The sequence below is a fragment of the Xyrauchen texanus genome, chromosome 34 (assembly GCF_025860055.1).
Source record: "Xyrauchen texanus isolate HMW12.3.18 chromosome 34, RBS_HiC_50CHRs, whole genome shotgun sequence".
Lineage (NCBI taxonomy): Eukaryota > Metazoa > Chordata > Actinopteri > Cypriniformes > Catostomidae > Xyrauchen > Xyrauchen texanus.
Genome location: NC_068309.1, coordinates 11,068,597 through 11,090,190, shown reverse-complemented (window position 1 = coordinate 11,090,190; position 21,594 = coordinate 11,068,597). Strand labels below are relative to the sequence as shown.

The window sequence follows — 21,594 nt, the reverse complement described above, 5'->3', positions numbered from 1 at the left end:
TGGGAGAACTTGCAAAATAGCAGGGTGTTCAAATACTTATTTTCCTCACTGTATATATATATACAACAACTCATTTTTTCATTTTTTTTTTTTACATTTGCTGTTGTATATGAGGGATATCACACTCGCAATCGTGCTATATGGCCCTACATTGGCACTGCTGTGATTACCTATGGCACTCCGCCTGTGGCCGAATCACAACAGTGCTGATGTAGGGCCATATTGCACTCTTGCTCGAGTGATATTTCTTATATATATTATATATACATAATATGCCTTATTGTGTATTTCTATATATACTTATATTTTCTATTCACTTTTTATTCTTTTTTTATTTATTTATTATTATATCTGACTTGTTGTTGTATTGTTTGTGCACTGGAAGCTTCTGTCACCAAGACAAATTCCTTGTATGTGTAAGCATACTTGGCAATTAAGCTAATTTTCATTATGATTCTTCTGATACAAAGATGTAACATATACAAACAATATAATTAATAAACCATTTATTGATGATTCAAAACCATAAGCAATCATATCCTGATAAAATACAACAAATAATCCATATAAGTAAAAACAGAAATATACATAAAATAAATAAAAATGTGCCTATTTCAAATTCATCCTGGCATTTGAAAAGTTGATAGACCCAGGGTGAAATTTGTTTTTTAACTACCTGACTCTAATTCCATAAAAAATATATTTTCCAAATAATAATAACAAATAACAATAATGTAATATTTTTTTTTCTCATTTCAAATATCTTTTTATTTATTTATTTTTATTCAACTTTCATAAAAGCTTACAATGACATTTAACATCAAACATAAGACAAACAGATATTGGGGGAAACATAAAACAGATCTTACATTGTACAGAGTAAAACATTAAATTCTACAGACATTTTATTTCAAAATATGAGATGTTTTTATACACTTCTTAATTCTAGTGATTGACTTCAATGAGTCATAAAATATTTTAAGATCTTTACAAAAGAAATTAAATGAGGGTGTTATAGACATTACTTTAGCTTTATGTATATCATTTCAAATATCTCTGCTGTTATGAAAGGGCTCTAAAATAAAGGTAATGAATTCTGACGGCGCTTATTGGTGACATCATCAGGCCGCGCCAAGACGAGCGGTGATTAGTCGGCTAAACTCAGCGGAACGAGGGGTTAAATCTAGATGAGATGGGGATTATTCGGCGTTGGGTACTGTCGATTTACCCGGATATATGTCTAGACATTTTTAAAGGGACTAAAGAGATCAAGAGTGGTGCTAAAAATACATTTGAGGGTTGTTTACTAGTTAGCCGGGTGGCTACACAACTCGACAAGTAGTTAAACTGCATTAAGTCTGACTTGTAAATAATTAAATAGTTCGTTTCGGAATTTATTATCTGGAGAGCATTATGTACGATCATTAAACCGGGGATGTTTAATCAACTAACGTCAACTAACTACATAGGACCAGAGTCAAGTGGATAAACATTGACAGGTCTTTATCAGGCAGTTTAAAAGTTATTTTAAGGGTTGAATGTAATTTAAAATATCTGTTTAAATGTGGAAAAACTGGATAAGAAGAGGAGCACAGGGTTGTGGATGGCTGGTCATGGTGCTGGCAGCTGTGTTCTGTCTTTTTACTGGAGTCACTGGTCAAGATGGGAACACAATGACTGCAGAGGAGAAGTCTAAAATTAGGTGAGTTTAACTGAAATAGGCATGGTTTACTGACGTGTAAAGTTACATTATTGTTTGATTAATGGTGGTAGGCTATAATAAAATAGTTATTGGATGACTTTGATTTCAGCCTTTTAGCAAACATTTCAATACTCAATATATTTCAAGATTTTTTTATTTTATTTTTACAAAATTTCTTCATAATCCAATTGGGGGATCTTGACTTTGCTCACGTGTGGTATCTGAAAACACACACAAAGTGGACCATTTTATATAACTTTTTATTGGTTTTATTTGACTTGGTGTCACCTGTTGTGTTTCTGGTTAAAAATGACTGGTCATTGGACATTAATGGATTAGTCTACAATATACAGAAAATAAAGTGTTCAGGAGCATTCCAATCCTTTAGATAAACAATTATGTGTTTGCATACACAAATCCTTGGACACACCCACACCCACACAATGTGTGTTGAGTGCCCTTTTGTGATTCATCTTTCCATGTACACTTTTAGAGGAATATTTCAAGATAAATTCTGTTGTGTTTTGGCTCGTTTGAATCGGGATAGTCTGCTGAAAGTTATGATATGTCATTGTCTATGTTATATACAGGTGAAACTCGAAAAATTAGAATATCGTGCAAAAGTTCATTAATTTCAGTAATTCAACTTAAAAGGTGAAACTAATATATTATATAGACTCATTACAAGCAAAGTAAGACATTTCAAGCCTTTATTTGATATAATTTTGATGATTATGGCTTACAGCTTATGAAAACCCCAAATTCAGAATCTCAGAAAATTAGAATATTACATGAAATCAATAAAAAAAAGGATTTTAAATACAGAAATGTCGGCCCTCTGAAAAGTATAATCATGCATATGTACTCAGTACTTGGTTTGGGCCCCTTTTGCATTAATTACTGCCTCAATGCGGCGTGGCATGGATGCTATCAGCCTGTGGCACTGCTGAGGTGTTATGGAAGACCAAGATGCTTCAATAGCGGCCTTCAGCTCTTCTGCATTGTTTGGTCTCATGTCTCTCATCTTTCTCTTGGCAATGCCCCATAGATTCTCTATGGGGTTCAGGTCAGGCGAGTTTGCTGGCCAATCAAGCACAGTAATACCATGGTCATTGAACCAGGTTTTGGTACTTTTGGCAGTGTGGGCAGGTGCCAAGTCCTGCTGGAAAATGAAGTCAGCATCTCCATAAAGCTTGTCTGCTGAAGGAAGCATGAAGTGCTCTAAAATGTCCCGGCGTTGACTCTGGACTTAATAAAGCACAGTGGACCAACACCAGCCGATGACATGGCTCCCCAAACCAACACAGACTGTGGAAACTTCACACTGGACTTCAAGCATCTTGGATTATGTGCCTCTCCATTCTTCCTCCAGACTCTGGGACCTTGGTTTCCAAATGAGATGCAAAATTTGCTCTCATCAGAAAAGAGGACTTTGGACCACTGAGCAACAGACCAGTTCTTTTTCTCTTTAGCCCAGGTAAGACGTTTGACATTTGAAGCCCATGTCCAGGACCTGTCTGTGTGTGGTGGCTCTTGATGCAGTAACTCCAGCCTCAGTCCACTCCTTGTGAAGCTCCCCCACACATTTGAATGGCCTTTTCCTGACAATCCTCTCCAGGCTACGGTCATCCCTGCTGCTTGTGCACCTTTTTCTTCCACACTTTTCCCTTCCACTTAACTTTCTATTAATGTGCTATGATACAGCACTTTGAGAACATCCAACTTCTTTTGCAATTAACTTTTGAGGCTTTCCCTCCTTGTGGAGGGTGTCAATGATGGTTTTCTGCACAACTGTCAGGTCAGCAGTCTTCCCCATGATTGTGAATTCAACTGAACCAGACTGAGAGACCATTTAAAGGCTCAGGAACCCTTTGCAGGTGTTTAGCTGATTAGAGTGTGACACTTTGAGCCTACAATACTGAACCTTTTCACAATATTCTAATTTTCTGAGATTCTGAATTTGGGGTTTTCATAAGCTGTAAGCCATAATCATCAAAATTATATCAAATAAAGGCTTGAAATATCTTACTTTGCTTGTAATGAGTCTATATAATATATTAGTTTCACCTTTTAAGTTGAATTACTGAAATTAATGAACTTTTGCACGATATTCTCATTTTTCGAGTTTCACCTGTATTTAAGTTTCAGAAAGGAAAAATATGACAAAGACACTCCTGTTTATTATATTTATTTGTGTCTGTGGGAATATCACTAATACTCACTGCAGTTTGGCCTCTGAGTGAAACATTTTTGCTCATTGCATTTTGATAATTGAGACCTTTCCAACAATCTATACCACATGGATATCTCAACTTTTCTATGTTTTTACCAAATCTGAATATAATTGTTGTGATAACAAATTTGCAAATGATTAGAACAAAACAGTTCTAATTTGTCAGCAAATAAAAAAAAAAGAAGCATTTTTTAACAATTGGTTGGATCAGCTATATGCATTGTAAAGTCCAGATACTAAGCTTAATTAAAATGAAATTTATTTTGTTCAGATCAAGCAAGTGGTTATTCATTTATTACATTATTATTATTATTTCTACAGGTAGTGCCCCCCACTAGCCTGGTATAAACTCAGTTCAATGAATCCTTCTATCAAAAAAATACAAATAAATAATATATATATATATATATATATATATATATATATATATATATATATTTGTACTACTTTTTAAAACATATATATATGTGTTTTAAAAAGTAGTACAAAACTTGTCATAATTATTAAAAAGAAGTTGATAAATAGATCTAATGAAATATCTTGGGAGAACATATGCAATATGAAAGATTTATTTACAATCTTAGTTGGCTGGTCATTTTTGACCAGCAACACAAAAGGTGTTAACACAAACAAACACAACACAAGGGATAAAATCAAACTAAGAGGTACAAAAACCAATGGTGTGGTGCAATGACACCCTGTCAGACATAATTACAGAGCTTTATGTAATTGTAGACATTACCTGTAGACTCTAATTCCATGTAATTTAGTTTTTTTCTCAAACTAATTATGTTGTTTTCTTCTTGGATTTTAAATCCTTGGTGACTTCTTAGTTTCATTACTTGTATATTGTTTTCTGTTTGAATTGGGATAGGATTCTATGAAGGTGGTGACAAATGCCATTACTCAATTTAACTGATTCTGAAGTGCCGGGCATCCTTTCTCAGTCAGCCCAATGATTCAGTTGGCTGTCATTCTAATCCCTGTGTAAGCAGCTGAGATTATGTTTATCTGTAACTAAGATTCACAGAGTACCTTTGCCATTTGTCAGGGTGTAGAAATCTCTAAACATATTCCCTAACCACATGGAAAAACAATGGCAGATTTTGGCATGTGAAGCAACATTTTTTTTTTTTTGGTGCATTTGTCCTTTATTTCACCCAGAATGCTGCACATTACATATAAAAGACATAAAACACATATATAACAGAAAATAAGACAATACATTAGAGGAATGCTTTTTTCTGATTTGGATGTCAAAGCAAATTGATATAGATGTTAAGTTGCATGGCTTTTCCTTTTGAAATAGCACCTGCTCACTCATTGTTACATTTTGTGTTCTAGGGACCAGATTCTGGAGATGTTCGATCATGCCTATGACAGTTACATGGTAAGAAAATACTCTCATTCCATCAGCACTTCATCTGATTCTAAACTAGCATTCTCCTGAACATTACTGGATATTTTGCTATGAATACTATTGGTTTGGTTTTTCGGATTCCTTTTGTAAGTATGTCCATCAAATCGCACTGTTTATCAAAAAGTAAATGTATCTCTGTTCTGTTACTTTACCTTTAAATTCATGCATCTGTGACTGGTTAAAAGATAAATTGTTGAGATGTTTAATTCTTCTCCGTCAGAAATATGCATACCCAGCGGATGAGTTGATGCCCCTCAGCTGTAAGGGGAGGGTGAGAGGGCTGGAACCCAATCGAGGGGACATTGATGATTCTTTGGGGAAGTTAGTCTAGTGTTCTCTCTGCTTGCATTCTTGCTGCCCTACCATATACTATATGTTGAAAATGCATCTCATATTACATAATTTGACTTTGAAAATATGTCTGTTTGATATATTTAGTTAGGGATGAATAAAACTGCCTTTGAACCTCTAGTAAAAATGTGTTCACCATGAATAAAACTAAAGCGAGTGTGGATAATCTTGAAATATGTCTGAATTGATTCCTTGGGTTACTAATGCCAGCTTATCTGTCTCTCTTTTAAAGGTTCTCTCTAACATTAATCGACACTTTGGATACCCTTGTGGTGAGTTAAAACTCTTCTGGTTATTTATTTTAAGTCCGTAAAAGTTTCTGAAAAACACTAATACCCTTTCTAGAGGTCAACTGATGGTGGATTTTGCCAATAACTAAGGTGGTGGGAAAGGCCAAACTGATTAATCGGCTGATAGTTTTTAAAATCAATTTATAGAATGGCAAAATTCTATATGTATACTTGTTTTACTGTGGCGAGCAAAGACTTCGAGTCAAAAATGAATAAAATCCCTGAAACAGTTTATTGTTCTACCCTAATCCCATTAATAACCAGAAAAAATGAAGATTTGGTGCATAATGTGGGAATTTTAAGTTAAACAAGCTGGAAACACATCGGAGACACTTATTTTGAAATGACAAAATGAATGAAGATGTCGGCAACTATCGCCATAGAATTTATCGGAGACACTTATTTTGAAATAACAAAATGATGAAGCTGTCGGCAACTATCGCCATAGAATTTATCGGAGACACTTATTTTGAAATAACAAAATTATAAAGCTGTCAGCAACTATCACCATAGAATTTATCGGAGACACTTATTTTGAAATAACAAAATTATAAAGCTGTCAGCAACTATCACCATAGAATTTATCGGAGACACTTATTTTGAAATAACAAAATTATAAAGCTGTCAGCAACTATCGCCATAGAATTTATCGGAGACACTTATTTTGAAATAACAAAATTATAAAGCTGTCGTCAACTATCGCCATAGAATTTATCAGAGACACTTATTTTGAAATGATAAAGCTGTCGGCAACTATCGCCATATAATTTATCGGAGACACTTATTTTGAAATGATAAAGCTGTCGGCAACTATCGCCATAGAATTTATCGGAGACACTTATTTTGAAATGATAACGCTGTCGGCAACTATCGCCATAGAATTTATCGGAGACACTTATTTTGAAATGATAAAGCTGTTGGCAACTATCGCCATAGAATTTATCGGAGACACTTATTTTGAAATGATAAAGCTGTTGGCAACTATCGCCATAGAATTTATCGGAGACACTTATTTTGAAATGATAAAGCTGTCGGCAACTATCGCCATATAATTTTTCAGATAACCAAAGCAACTGTCAGCACTAATTAATAGGTAAAACCGATATATCGGTCTGCCTCTAACCCTTTCTTATGTCACCCAGACATGTTGATAATGACTAAATATTTACAAAGCACACACATTTTAATAAGGCATTCTTGGTCGTATTTGACTATCCCTCACATCCATGGTGACGCTTATGAACTGTTGTTTCATGTTTTTCTGGGCAGTTGTTAAACAAACTGGATGAGTTTGAGGAGGCAGTCAAAAAGACGATCAGTGACGTCAGACTGGACAATGATATTGTCGTCTCCGTCTTTGAGACCAATATTCGTGTGCTAGGGTATGGATCAGGAAGCTTCTCTTTCTTTTGATGTTCTGATCTTTTTAAATCAGTCTTTACATTTTTTTTTAATAATTGATAGGTTAATACAGTAGCCTTTCAAGCCACACTTCTAAAGAATTTAAAAAATCAAAGTAGCCTATGTTTCTTGTTCAGCTTGTGTTTTAATTATGTTTTCATAGTGCAAAGCAATGGTATCTAAGTTCACCAAGAGAATAAGGGATTCTAGGCACCTAGAAATTAATTCTTGACATTGATTAATTTGTCTCCTTAAAGTGCAGTTTTGTTCCTTCAGTGGGTTGTTGGGTGCACATGTGATGGCAGAAGTTCTGAAACAGCGTGGAGAGAGGATGCAATGGTACAGAGATGAACTGCTGCACATGGCCAAAGATGTGGGCTACCGCCTCCTGCCTGCCTTTAACACCACCAGTGGCCTTCCATACCCTCGGGTAACTCCACTGCTTTTGATGTTTGGACAGAATAATTTTTAATTAGTAACTCTAGACATGGAACTCTGCATCTTTTACTTTCTCCAAACCCCAGTTTGTTGATACCTACGAGCAAAGGCTACACAAGTATGATTCAACATTGCTTTGTAGACCTAACTGAACAGAGGATTTCTTCAAACTTTTTTTATTTAGTTTTTTTCTTCATTAGGTAAACCTGCGCTATGGAGTCCTCAGCCCCCTCTCCCGTACAGGCACTGAGTCGGACACCTGCACTGCATGCGCGGGGACCATGATCCTAGAATTCGCAGCCCTCAGTCGACTCTCTGGGGACACAATTTTTGAGGTAAACATTCAGATTGTTTAGTTAACAACAACAAATCAAGACTCAAACAGTGAGCTAAGCGATTTTTCCTGTAATCCACAACAGGAACATGCTCGGAAAGCTCTGGACGTCCTCTGGGAGAAGAGACAAAGAGGAAGTGACCTCGTTGGTACAGTTATCAACATCCACAATGGAGAATGGGTTCGCAGGGGTGAGATTTTAATAATTATGACAAACATTCACTTCATTTTAGAGCTATAAAAATTAACGCGTTAACATGCAATTAATTTAAAATCTTTAAATGTTGCATTTTTTTCTTAAATGTGATTAACGCATTTACCAATTTGACATTCTGTGTGTGTTCTGAACACTGGTTGGAGTAGGGCGGAACCTTTGCAATGTGTCAGGGGACATTACACAGAGACACATACCACACACACACACACACACACACACACACACACACACAATAGCAATACCATGTCAGTGATTATGTGATTGGAAAGGGCCTCTTAATGCTATTTGTTTGTACAAAACACACCCAGATGTGACTTGTGACAGACATAAAGTACTTTGCAGTAGGGCTACACGATTATAGCAATAATCATAATTGTCGATTATTGCTCTTGATATTGTAATCGCAATTATTAATGTCAATTAAAATATTAAAATACTTGTGATGTCACAAAATAAGCAACCGCGTGGTTCTTCAGAGTAGCAGATTTCAATGGTGGATATGAGCTGCGCTCCAGTTTCTTTTAAGCATCTTTTAAGCATTATGTTGTATTTTATTTTATATTGTAATAATGGTTAAGGTAAGGCAAATGAAAATGATTGTAAATTGATATCTGTTGTATAGAATAAATTTAATTATTGCAAAATTACTGCTTAAATTATTAGTCCACGTACAGTAAATAATATGGCATATTCAATATTCAAACGTATTAACAGCTGATTTAAATTGACTAAGTTACTGCGTTCAGTAAGACCTTTGGTGGCTAGACAGGGGACCGTTCATCCCGTTAGATCTTCAATGGTGATCTTGTTCAAGTAAGATCATTGTTAGATCATTTTTGGCCTCAGTGGTTGCACTTTGGAAATTAAAAACAGTCATTTGCGATCTGAGTGTGCGATTTGTGAAAATGTTAAATCTACCAATACCAGCTGCGTGGCAAATGGGTCTTATTTGAGCATATGCAATAACAATGATGGTGATTCTTTAAATATGCTATTCATGCCATATTTTTTATGTTGGCTACACTTCCAAAACACACTTAGAATAGTTAAGCTGAATTATTGTATTACTATTTTTTACAAATCAAATTCACATTGGCCTACTTATTAACAAAACTGTTACTACATTTTTAACAAATTGTACACAGAAATCGAGCAATGCGACAAACTCTCCCATTTATAATGACTGTTGTCACTCACTGCAGGTTTACACTGATTGAGATCGGCATTTTGACGCGAGCACAGTGACACTCCACACAAAGTTTTGCACTCTCACGAATGCTCTCATTAAAAACAAAGCAGTCTAATAATCAGCATAATAAATCAATTATTTACACCATGTCAGTGCCTTGATTAGAACAGGATCATTTTAGTTTTGTCGTGTTGCTCATTTGCAGTGTATTTAACATCTACGTTCAAACCGAGCGGTGCAATATGCAATGAATCCAAAATATTTACAAAGTGCTTTTCGCTCTTGTTCTACAGCTTCTTTAGGTGATGTTTCTTCAGTATTAATTTTTGTGTGCTGCGCGAACAGAGCAAGAACATAAAACAAGCATCTGGGCATTAAAACGGTTTAAAACTTGCGCATTATGATCAGTTGTCATTACAGATAGGATGGAGGACTAATCTAAGTGGCTCTGATTGGCCATTGCCATTTCATTGCTCAACGGACATGTTAGTGATTGGTTAGAATGCTCAACCGCTGCAAAAACATGTTGTAAATAGAAACTCTAAAGGGGGTATAAGGGAAAGGAGGAAACAAGAACCTGCTTGACAATATAAATAATAGTTTAATGAAGAAATAAACCAAAAGACACAAACACACATGGACAGCTGCCCGCAAACGTTCTCTCTCTGTCGCACCACTGTCCGCAGTCAGGCATTATCCCTCTCGGAGGCTTGATTAGCCTGATAAGGGACCGGTTGTGTAAAATCACGACACGGCCCCACCCTCCACCCTGTCACAGAAACCATTGACGCAACAGGAGCAGCATTAAAGTGAACACAGTTTTCACAATTACATAATCGTCGCAGTCGTATTCGTAATTCGTTTTTCGATTAATTGTGCAGCCCCTGTAAGCACATCAAGTCTTAACTATCACCAAAATGGCAAAACACACAATACAAGGCACTGATGAGGGACCGCTGCTACTGGCTAGTGGAGTTCTCCTTTGGCAGGTCTGTCGATGCTCCACTCAAATTTAAAATAATTTAAATTTTGAACCCGTTGACGCAGATTTTTTTCAAACCGTCAGTTAATGATTACCGGACAATTCAGATGTATTATAACGTGAGCAGTGCCATCGCTAAAAGCAGAATTCTGCAGCACTTGTCATGTGGAGTTCAGAGCGGCACCTTGACACCCTGAAATTAATTATTTTAATTCCATATGCAAAGTGGAAATTTTGTGCACAGCCTGTTGGCCGAACGATATTGTGGAGGATGAGGGTTTAAGAGATTTATTTTGCATAGCAATGAATATGCAACCTGTGGAAAAACTAGTTCTTTCAATTAGTCAACCTCCCACTTAGAATTTGGGAAATGTTTAATGTCACTTGTATACAATTAACATGTAGTCATTTATCAGACGCTTTTATCAAAAGCAACTTACAAATAAGGAACATTGAACAAATGAGCAAGCAATTTGCCATACATTTGTCAACAACATCTACAGTGTTGTACTGCCAAGCTCTCAAGGTAGCTGGAGTAGTATAGGTGCTAGCACAGAAGAATGAGGCAAAAAGAGACCTAAGTATTTTTTTGTGTGTACAGTAAGTGCAATTAGTGTGGATTGGTTAAGTGCTCACGGAACAGATGTGTTTTCAGCTGGTTTGGTGCTGTTTTAGTGAATTTCTATATACTGTGGAAGGCTTTGTTTAGAAAATGTTAATAAAGCATTATATTGTGTAAGATATTAGGTGCAGAAGAACAAACAATTGCTGGCATTATGACTTGAATCTAGAAAACCCAACCTTTTAATCTTGGAATTCCTCAACGTCATAAATGAAAAGATTCAGCTCACTGGTGCCAAGAAGCCTAGCTGAAGCTCACATCTGGCCAATAAAACAAATAAAAGAGCCCATTGGTCTGAGGCCCCTCAAAACATGGGTGGCGACATGGAGCAAACTCAGCATGACCTTCTGAACTTCCACACAGAGCTAAAGCAGGTTTTCTTGAAAGGTTTCCTTGTTAAAGCCCCTCATGTTTGCACAATCCTAATATGAAGACATCTCATCTTAATCCAAAAACGTTTCACACAAAGTACCAGTACTTGTGATTTAACCCTCTAAAATGTACAGAATGCATTTGGACCCAAAATGTACACAATATTTAGCCTTGTTAGATAATTCTAAAAATGACTTTATGACCAGTGATCAATTTGAGAACTGACAAATTAATGATTATAGCCTGATGTACCTTTTAAAATATGTGTAGTGATTTGTAATCGCTTATAACTGACAAATCATTAAGTATAATCTATAAACTTGTATTGTTCATCTCATTGTACTAATTGTAACTATTCAAGGCTTAACCTGATAATATACCCTGACAATCAGGTTTCTCATGACGTGTAATGTATTATCCATGTTGTAAAACCCATGAATTAACCAATATGATTTGTAATCAGGGATTTTCATGTTTTGTTACTTACACGTATATTATTCATGAAAGTATGTTATATTTAGTATGTAAAGGCTTGCTTGTTTACGTAGAGAATGTTGATGACAACGAATGTCACGTCTCATGCACCGTTTTTAAGATATAAAAGTTCATGATTAAACATTAACTAGTATGAGCGGGAAGTTTGTAGGAATACTCGACACAAAGGATTGTAAATCAACTTTGAACAGGGCAGACCAGTCAACCATGTGACTCTGAAAAGCCACTTCTGATCAGGACACATTTGGGGTGTGGCCAATTTCAGGTCAAACATTTCCTACCAAGAACAACTCCCTCTCTGTCTTCTCTCTTCTTTGGCTCTCTTGCTCTTCACTTCCTCTTGCCCTCATGGCTTGCAGCCTCTGTGCCATTTAGAGTCCAAGGAAACTCGGGACCTGAAGTCCCGAGGAAGCCTCTCAATCTCTGCTCTACAGTTCACACACCCAACGGGAGTTGTGAATCTTCCTTGTGGAAGGCCTCGTTTCAAAGCCCACCTCATCATCCTTCGAGACAAAAACTATCAGCAATCAGAACAGTCCAAGACATCAACGGAACAAACTTGCTACAAAGAGCCAAAGAACCAAGCAACACAAGGAAATGCAACACGCTAGGAAACGCAATGACAAACCAGTGCATCTCCAGACTTTTGCTCAAAGTGCTGGTGTATTATTTAAATAATTTGGGTAATCCGATTGCAAATCAATTTTGACGCGAAGGATAAATGGTTCTTGAGGCATTGTCTACAGACTCCATAAAGTTAATTTTCACTGTATTGATCATTTATTTCACGTTCTGTCTCTTTACTCACCAACCTGTTTCATGTTGTATGTGTTAGATTAGTGGATGTTTATAATAGTGATAAAGTTTGTCTGTATTCACAGATAATTTGAGTGTGGTATATTTTTATAAATAATCTCATCCCTGTTTCTAAAAGATTTAGCTTCAAAGCTGTACCTAAATATGTGTGATATTATTTTCAATAAGCCATGAGAATAAGATCACTCCAATAAGTGAATTCATCATAATTCCCTTATTAAAGCGAATTCCTTACAATAGAAATTGTGAGTGAATACAACAAGATGTTGAATTTTTATTCATTTATCTTGCTTATAAAGGTTGTCGAACGTAATTAATTCCATTATAAATGTAGAATAAGGTCAGTTTAACATACTGTTCCTACAATTGTTACATAATTTTTTTAGTTTTCTTTCCTAAGATGGAAATAAATCCAATTTGACATAAAAATAAGTACAGTGTTTATAGTGCGGAATTACAGCAGTTTCAAATTCTGCGATTAATTGCGATTAATTTAAACTATGAACAGTTATGCGATTTAGTTGCAATTTTTTTGATCTACTGCCAGCATTACTTAATTTACAGTATATGGCAGTAAAATAACCTTCACATTCATTTATTCATTTGACAGATGCTTTTATCCATTTTATCAGTATGTTTGCTCCCTGAGAATTGAACCCATGACCTTGGTATTGATTGCGCCATGCTGCACCAGTTGAGCAATGGGAACTTCACTACCTCAAATCAGTCTATGATTCTCATAGAGATTATTTTCACATCAATGTCTTCTTTGTTTATTACAGATAGTGGTGTTGGTGCTGGAATAGACTCTTATTATGAATACTTGATGAAAGCATATATTCTTCTCGGAGACAAGGTGTACCTTGAGAGATTCAACACAGTAAGACCTCTTTATTCTCTTATGCTGTTCTGCTAAAAATCTGAAACCTCCATTCATCACTTAAACTAATTTTAAATCAATTTCTAGTACACATGACAAATGTGTTTTTGTCTATTGTGACAGCACTACAGTGCCATTATGAAGTACATCAGCCAGCCTCCTTTGCTGCTCAACGTGCACATGCACAACCCTACCGTGAACGTGCACAGCTGGATGGATTCTTTGCTCGCCTTCTTTCCTGGACTACAGGTTTCTTACTATACCATGTTACATCAAGAAATGGAAAGAAAGAGAAAAAGCAAATGTAGTTTTAGAATTGAATTTTAACTTTGTGTCTAAACACATTCAGGTTCTAAGGGGAGATTTGAAACCTGCCATTGAGACACATGAGATGTTGTACCAAGTGACCAAACAGCACAATTTCCTCCCTGAGGTAATTCATAGACTGACTGCCTCTACGCTATCACCTAAAATTGAAACGGCCTAATATTTCAAGATTTCTCAATCCTAATCCTCTATACACCTATGACTTCAAATTATCTGATGTCTTACAGGCCTTTACCTCAGAGTTCAGAGTTCACTGGGGGCAGCACCCTTTAAGACCAGAATTTGCTGAGAGCACATATTTCCTTTATAAAGTAAGTAAATATGACCCTCTGAGGGTCAAGATTGACTTTGACTGTCTTAATGTTTTGTCTGTACTCGGATAATTTTACCATCTCATTTCCAGGCCACAGGTGATCCGTACTACTTGAAAGTGGGCCAGTCTATAGTGGAGAAGCTGAACGCTCATGCACGGGTCCCCTGTGGTTTCGCCGCAGTACAAGATGTGAGAACAGGAACACATGAAGACAGGTAAGAGAGAGGCTGAAACTCAGAAATCAGGGGATAAAATTTTTTTTGTATAGTCTGGCTGAACTGTTCTTAGCACGCTGTGTGACAGTTTCAGTATCATTTACACGTGCACACTGTTTGGTACGGTGTGGATTTCTCAGCACAGTTAGCTTACCATACTCCGGACAGAGAACTGTGCTGGTTTAAACGGCTTTAGTGATGTGGCGAATAACAATTGATCACTTCCCCAATCAGTCAATTCGAACACTCATTTATCTGCACCACAATGAAAAAATGAATTGTAAATGTGTCCGGATCTGTACCGAATGGCATTATTCGCCAACATTTACCATTCGACATGATGGTGGAAAAGTGCCTCGGAAGTGATGCCTTTAGGAATTATATCAACATTTGCTTGAGGACAGAGACACACAAGCCAGCCATGCCCAGCACTGAATTTCTTTCCTGATTAAATTCGAAATGTTGCTTGAACTCATAGTAAAAGTATTTTTGTGTTTGTTTGTTTCAAGGATGGATTCCTTCTTCCTGGCCGAGATGTTTAAGTACCTCTACCTGCTGTTCTCAGAGAAGAGCCAGTTGCCTATAAACATTGATGAATATATTTTCACTACTGAAGCTCACTTGCTCCCTGTATCTCTGTCCACAAACCAGCCCCCCTGCCATAGCAACAACACGGTGAGAGTTGTCAAACAGGAACCCAAAATCACTAAAACGGGACTTTTGAAATACTGCTTTTGGATCCATAATAACTCTCTATATGATTGGATGTTTCTCAGATTTGCATCAGTCATTTGACTTCAGTTACAAAGACTTATATTTCTACAATGTGATCATATATAGATTACACCTTTTTGCATCTTTTTAGGAACCTCAAGGATCTCATATGGACGATTTGTTTTCATACTCCTGCCCCAGTGCTCAGACCCTGTTTCCCAACAACCCCACCTTTGCCAAAACTATCAGGGATAGTTACAAATACCTCAATGGTGTGGGCAGACTCCACCAGAACTCACCTGTAAGGTGGGTGTATTTTGTGATATAGGTTTACTTTTAAGTGAAGAGTAATTGGTTATCCTACAAACCGATTAGTCTAATTCAATATGGTGCAAGTCGGCAGCCTGTAAAAGACAAGAGACTCATGGTAGAAAATGTACTTTTAGAAATGTACTGTAAGTTTCTTTAATTTAATCTCATTAATATTCAGGTCATATTTCACCGCAAAATGAAAATAAAAAAAATATTTTGTGCATAAAGAACATAAAGTTTTAGGACCTTGATACTTAAAGGGATAGTTCACCAAAAAATAAAAAATTCCTCATCATGTACTCACTTTCATGCCTTCCCAGATGTGTATGACTTTCTTTCTTCTGCTAAACACAAATAAAGATTTTTAGAAGAATATATCTGTTGGTCCATACAATGCAAGTGAATGTTGACCAGACCTTTCAAGCTTCAAAATCACAAAGGCATCATAAAAATTATCCATGTGATCCAGTGGTTAAATAAATGACTTCAGAAGCAATGTAATGGGTGTGGTTGAGAAACAGATAAATATTTAAGTCCTTTTTTACTATACATCTCCACTTTTGCTTTCACATTCTGAAAGAGAAAGTGGAGATTTATAGTAAAATATTATTGAAATATTGATCTGTTTCTCACCCAAAGTGATTGCATCACTTCAGAAGACATATATTAAACCACTGGAGTCATACAGATTACTTTTACTTTGACTGTCTGTGCTTTTTGGAACTTTAAGTGCTGATCACCATCCACTTGCATTGTATGGACCTTCAGAGCATAGACTTTCTTCTAAATATTGTTGTTTGTATTCTGCAGAAGAAAAAAGTCATACACATCTTGGATGGCATGAAAGTAAGTAAATGATAATCAAACTTTTCAATTTTGGGTGAACTATCCCTTTAAGCACATTTCCTCCAAAATTGTCTGTACTTTTAATGAAAAAAAAAAAACTTTACTGTAATAAAATTTTATAAGTCTCAAAATAGTCTTTGATTTAATTTTGGGGTGGAATATGACCCGAAAATATTTGAACAATTTTTATCAAAAAGTAAAATTCCCCCTAAATGATTATTTACTACAACACACCTTTCTTTTACACAGTGGGATTAAACTGCCTCTTCATGACACAGGCCTGGAGCCAGTGGAGTTTCTGAAGAGCATGGGCATCTCTCTAACACCCCTTTCTGAGCTGGCCTCTGCCAGTTTAGGCTTCGCAGCAGAGGTGAAACAGACCTTAGGTTTACATGTACTTATTTGTTGCATTGGGCTAACTGTTGGATATCTGTCTTATTTATTCTTTCCTCTGTACAGCCATTCATTTATGTGTCTCTCCTTCCACAGAACACTCAGAAAGGTGTTTACAAATTAAAGCTGGTTGCTGAGGTTAGCCAAACTCCTGAGCATGAGGAAGTGGTGCCACTGATGGTGCAGCTCATTTCTCCTCCATTTTTGGGTAGAACGGTCCTTACAGGTGGACCAGCAAAGTTTGGAATGGACCTTACCAAACAAGAGCACGGGGTGAGCAGCTTGCAGGAACTGTTCTGTCTAGTTGCAGGGCACGTTGTATTTTAATTTATTAAATAGTTTTTGTTTTCTTTTTCCTCATATCCCCACATTTTTTTTCCTTCTCTTAGTTGAAAGGCAGTATTATGAGGAGTGTTCCATATACAGCATGTGGGTCCATTGAGAATGCAGTAGAGATGCAGGGACACATAGCGCTGGCATTGAGAGGAGACTGCATGTTTGCTGCTAAAGCTCGCCGCCTACAGGAAGCCGGAGCCATTGGTGTCATCTTCATAGGTGAGCTGGACTACGATAAACATGAATCATCTATTTCTTATTTTAAAGGTTAATAAACCATACAGTAAATAGTCTATTGTTTAATATTTATAAATATATTGATATGAATAGATTTAAGTAAATAAATATGGTTTCCAGTCCTAATCTTCATTGTCACCATGTAAGCATTTTTATGCATTCACTTGAAATAGAAATAAAGAATTTGGATTGTTTGGATTTGAATATATTCACAGATCACAGAGTGGGCAGCAGCTGTGGCAAGACTCCACTGTTTCAGATGGTTGGAGATGGGGAGACTATAGATGACATCACCATTCCTCTGGTGTTCCTCTTCAGTAATGATGGAGCTATACTTACTGCCGCTCTAGAGGAACATCACAATGTGGACGTCCTTTTACTGGCCAAAGAGAAACGACTGTGTAAAGGTACCATTTAGTTGAAGACACACCTCCAAACCACGATTTGCTACTTCCTATAAAGTTAAACTTTCCTCATTTTTGTTGGATCTCTTGACATGTTGGAATCACTCTCATTGAAAAATTGATAACTTCTGGTCAATTTGCCATTGCAGATCGTTGTATGAGTGAACACTCCTTCATTTTAGAGATAATTTTATTAGACAGATATGTTTGTACACCACTAAGCAAGAGATTGTGTCATTAATATTTTGCTCTATTTTCCTAGCAGAGAATGTGCATTTTACATATGAATTTCTGCCAACAGGCATGGACTGAAAGGTCATTTTTTGTGGTCTTTGATTTGATTTCTTTGTGATTTCCTTGTAGAAAAAACAGAGAAATTGAACATTAAATTCCGTCTGGCTAAGGATGGAGAGTTTGCAGAGGGGGAAGTGGAGAGCACTACCATCCAGCTGGTGCTTGAGCAAAGTGAGGAGACCACAGAGACAGATGTTGATGGGAGAGAAGGAGACCAGGAAACCTGCACCTCTTCACCGAAAAACCCAGAGAGCAGCCCCTGACAGTGGGACCAGCCCATAACATGGTTCCCTTCACAGAATGCAGAACCCGGATATTCAAACTCTCTCTTTCCCCCTTCTTATATTAAAGATACCCTCACCTTGTGTAGTTTAGAGTTTGAATTGGATTGATCTGCACAGAGTTAGAGGGCAAGACATGCAAAATCCTGTCTCTTTATTGTGGTATTTGCAATGGATTCTTCTCAATAGTCCTCGGTTGAAAAAACAAGTGAGAAGAAGTGGTTCTCTTCCTCATATCTAAGTGGCTTGAAGTCTTTAGGACAGCCTTAACACAGGGCTCCTATGACCAAAACCCCCAAAACACTGTTGTAGTCATTATATCACAGAAGATGTTTAAATGAGGGAGATTGGACCAAAATACATGACATAGGTTAACATCTCTCTCTCTCTCATATATACAGGATATATATACAGTATTTACAAATAAAAATCAGGGAAATCAAAGACAAATGACTTGAACATCTTTGCATGTGTACGTGGAGGTGGTATGAGGTGGCCTTTATCATTATGTCATGGAATCTGTGCATTTCATCATGTGCCAATACAAAGTCTTTGTGTTCGTGTGTGCATATGAAAAGATTATTTATTTAACAGTTACCTCTTAATTTAGCACATTTTCACATTCCCCAACAGCTTTCACGAGGTCCCAGGATGCACAACACATCAAACCAACAGAAATGTCACACAGTGATATTTACATAATGGTTTTGAGCGATTACAAATACATTTAATGTATACAGTGACATTGTGGTTTACTTGGTGGGGTGATAATGACTGTTAATCTCTTATATGTTCAGATTTGATCATAAAGTTGAAATGTTTTTATTTACTGTATGCCTCCACTTCCCCATATATATGTTTTCCATCACAATGTAAAGAAACACTATTGTTTACACTAGATTCATTGCTGTTTCTACATATCACTTTATCTGTTTTCTGCTAAAAATCACCAAAGAATAATGTGCTTTTGTTATTTTTCCTTCAATGCCATGTATGATTCGCACATAGCTCAGCCTTTATACTCAATCAAATATGATGGATCTGTTAGGCTGTGTTATTATTTCAGATGATCTATCACTTTAGCATTGAAGACTGCATGTAACTGTTCTATCAGTCCCAAAAGTTTTCACTTCAAGTCTTGACACCTTGCACTGTTATTAATGTAAATCTGTGTAACTCTCAAGGGCTTATGACTGATTCACTTTAAAGTGGGGGCTACAGATCAGATGGGATTCTTATTTATTTCTTAAGATATTTTCTATACATTACTTCAGATGCCATAGATAATGTGTGTCATAAGATTATGAAGAAGCATTTTTTAAGGACAAAAGTGGTGGAATATTGTATATTGCTTTGACAAAATGATATTTAAAGAGCTGATTTTGTAAAGAATGATCGGGACTTGCCATTAAATCAAGTTATGAACACTTTTGTCTTTTGCATTTAAAACGTGTGTGTGTGTATGTATTAATAAATGATATAAATAATTAATATAAATCATTATAGTATATCCCTGGAGTGGAGATTAAAACACACAAACACTGGTACTTGTTATGGTTTAAAGATTTTCTCTAACGCTTGTTTTTTACGTTGCTTGTCATTATAATTATAATTGCAATGGATTTCTGGAAGTGTTCCGGAAAGTTTTATTGTTCGCACTTCCCTATAGTACCTCAGGAACCTATCAGGTACAAAACAATCTACTTATACACGGACAACAAAAGTTAATATTTTCCATTAAAATGTTTCCCAAACTCTACTTTCAGTGGATTGATTTGTCTGGGAAGTTAAACAAACCCCCATTCTCAGATGTTCAGGTAAATATTTCTTATATTAACGATAGATTTATTATCGCGTGAATGCAGGACTTGCTATTTGATTAAACATTACACTTTAAAGCGTCTTTTTGTTATCAATTTAGATGAGAGAAGTGACAAATCTCCAAGAAGAGAATCCGGGGAAAAGGTGGGTGATATTTTAATCTGGCTCAACTCCTTGCGTTTGTTTTATTAAACTGAGGGTGTTTTACGCGATTTAACAAGCTGTTGTAAATCTGTCACAATTATTGGTGAATTCGTTTTGGTTGCTAGCTTTATTAAGTTAGACGTTGTTATTTAAAATACGATTTGTGGCAGCGGGGGCGTGGTCAAGCGCCCGTCCGGGAGAGGAAAGCGGTAAGGGCGCTTACACCTGAGCTAAATTATGCCTAACACCTGTCTCTAATTCCAGTGAGCACGAGGAGAGCGGCATAAAAACAGACACAGAGCCTCCAGTGGGGGAGAGCCCCGACAAGCCAACTCAGTGCACTTGTATTATATTATATTATATTATATTGTATTGTGTTGAAGTGTATTGTTATAAGAAAGACGGCAATTAAAGCCTTACCTTTGGTTGAAGACTCGTTTCATGTCCTCCTTCCCGTAAGGGTCGTTACACTGGTGCCGAAACCCAGGAATTAAAAAAAAAAAAATTCCAAGCATGGAGAAAGGTCGCTCCATAGAGTCCTCCCAGCTGGCGGAGGTCCTCCAGTCCCTCGCGACGCTACAACAAAGCCACCAGCAATCCCTGCTTGAGCTCCGGCAGGACCAAGATCGCCGTTTTTTTGAAGTCATGCGGGCTCAGGCAGAGGACCGGCACGCCATCCGGAGCCTCCTCAGCCAGGAGACCGCGTCGGCCACAACCGCACCCCGGACACGTTACAGAAGATGGGGGCAGCAGATGATCCTGAGGCCTTCCTTGATTTGTTCGAGCGCACGGCAGAAATCTGGGGCTGGCCGCTCGAACAGTGGGCAGCCCGCCTAATCCCCCTCCTGTCCGGGGAAGCTCAACTTGCGGCACAACAACTGCCGGCGACGAACCTCCTGGCCTATCCAGATCTGAAGAAAGCCATTCGGCAACGGGTCGGTCGGAGCCCGGAAGAGAATCGCCAGCTCTTCCGCGGCATGAAGATAGAAATGTCTGATCGCCTGTTTGCGCAACGGCTCCGGGACACCTGTCGGAGGTGGCTGCTCGCGGGGGACCACGACATCGAGGGAGTGAACGACCAGGTGGTACTGGAGCAATTCGTCCAACGGCTGCCCCGGAAGACGGCGGAGTGGGTCCAGTGCCACCGCCCGGCGTCGCTGGAGGAGGCTGTTCATCTGGCGGAGGACCATTTGGCGGTGATCCTGAGGGCGGACG

At 37.3% G+C, this 21,594-nt stretch overlaps 1 protein-coding gene across 2 annotated transcripts; it reads left to right on the top strand.

The window, feature by feature from the left end:
* Nucleotides 1-1,101: 1,101 nt before the first annotated feature.
* On the top strand, nucleotides 1,102-19,834 carry LOC127627610 (ER degradation-enhancing alpha-mannosidase-like protein 3). Of its 2 annotated transcripts, XM_052104059.1 has the most exons (20): nucleotides 1,102-1,702; nucleotides 5,280-5,325; nucleotides 5,576-5,676; nucleotides 5,939-5,978; nucleotides 7,266-7,378; nucleotides 7,674-7,827; nucleotides 8,036-8,170; nucleotides 8,255-8,360; nucleotides 13,645-13,742; nucleotides 13,866-13,991; nucleotides 14,092-14,175; nucleotides 14,297-14,380; nucleotides 14,473-14,597; nucleotides 15,107-15,272; nucleotides 15,463-15,617; nucleotides 16,719-16,839; nucleotides 16,959-17,135; nucleotides 17,252-17,417; nucleotides 17,651-17,842; nucleotides 18,203-19,834. In XM_052104059.1, the coding sequence occupies exons 1-20, from the start codon at nucleotides 1,563-1,565 to the stop codon at nucleotides 18,394-18,396; spliced, it is 2,523 nt and encodes an 840-aa protein (XP_051960019.1). In that variant the 5' UTR covers nucleotides 1,102-1,562; the 3' UTR covers nucleotides 18,397-19,834. The 2 variants fall into 2 exon arrangements, with proteins under 2 accessions (XP_051960019.1, XP_051960020.1); XM_052104060.1 differs by lacking the exons at nucleotides 1,102-1,702; nucleotides 5,280-5,325; nucleotides 5,576-5,676; nucleotides 5,939-5,978 and having other exon boundaries at nucleotides 7,280-7,378; nucleotides 7,655-7,827.
* The last annotated feature ends 1,760 nt before the right edge of the window (nucleotides 19,835-21,594 follow it).

What these genes read in the sequence shown, in the direction of transcription:
- LOC127627610 (XM_052104059.1), top strand. Translation starts at nt 1,563, where the DNA reads ATGTGGAAAAACTGGATAAGAAGAGGAGCACAGGGTTGTGGATGGCTG. An exon ending in ACAGGAACACATGAAGACAG is followed by an intron (nt 14,598 to 15,106) that starts GTAAGAGAGAGG and finishes GTTTGTTTCAAG; the next exon opens with GATGGATTCCTTCTTCCTGG. An exon ending in GTTTAGGCTTCGCAGCAGAG is followed by an intron (nt 16,840 to 16,958) that starts GTGAAACAGACC and finishes CTCCTTCCACAG; the next exon opens with AACACTCAGAAAGGTGTTTA.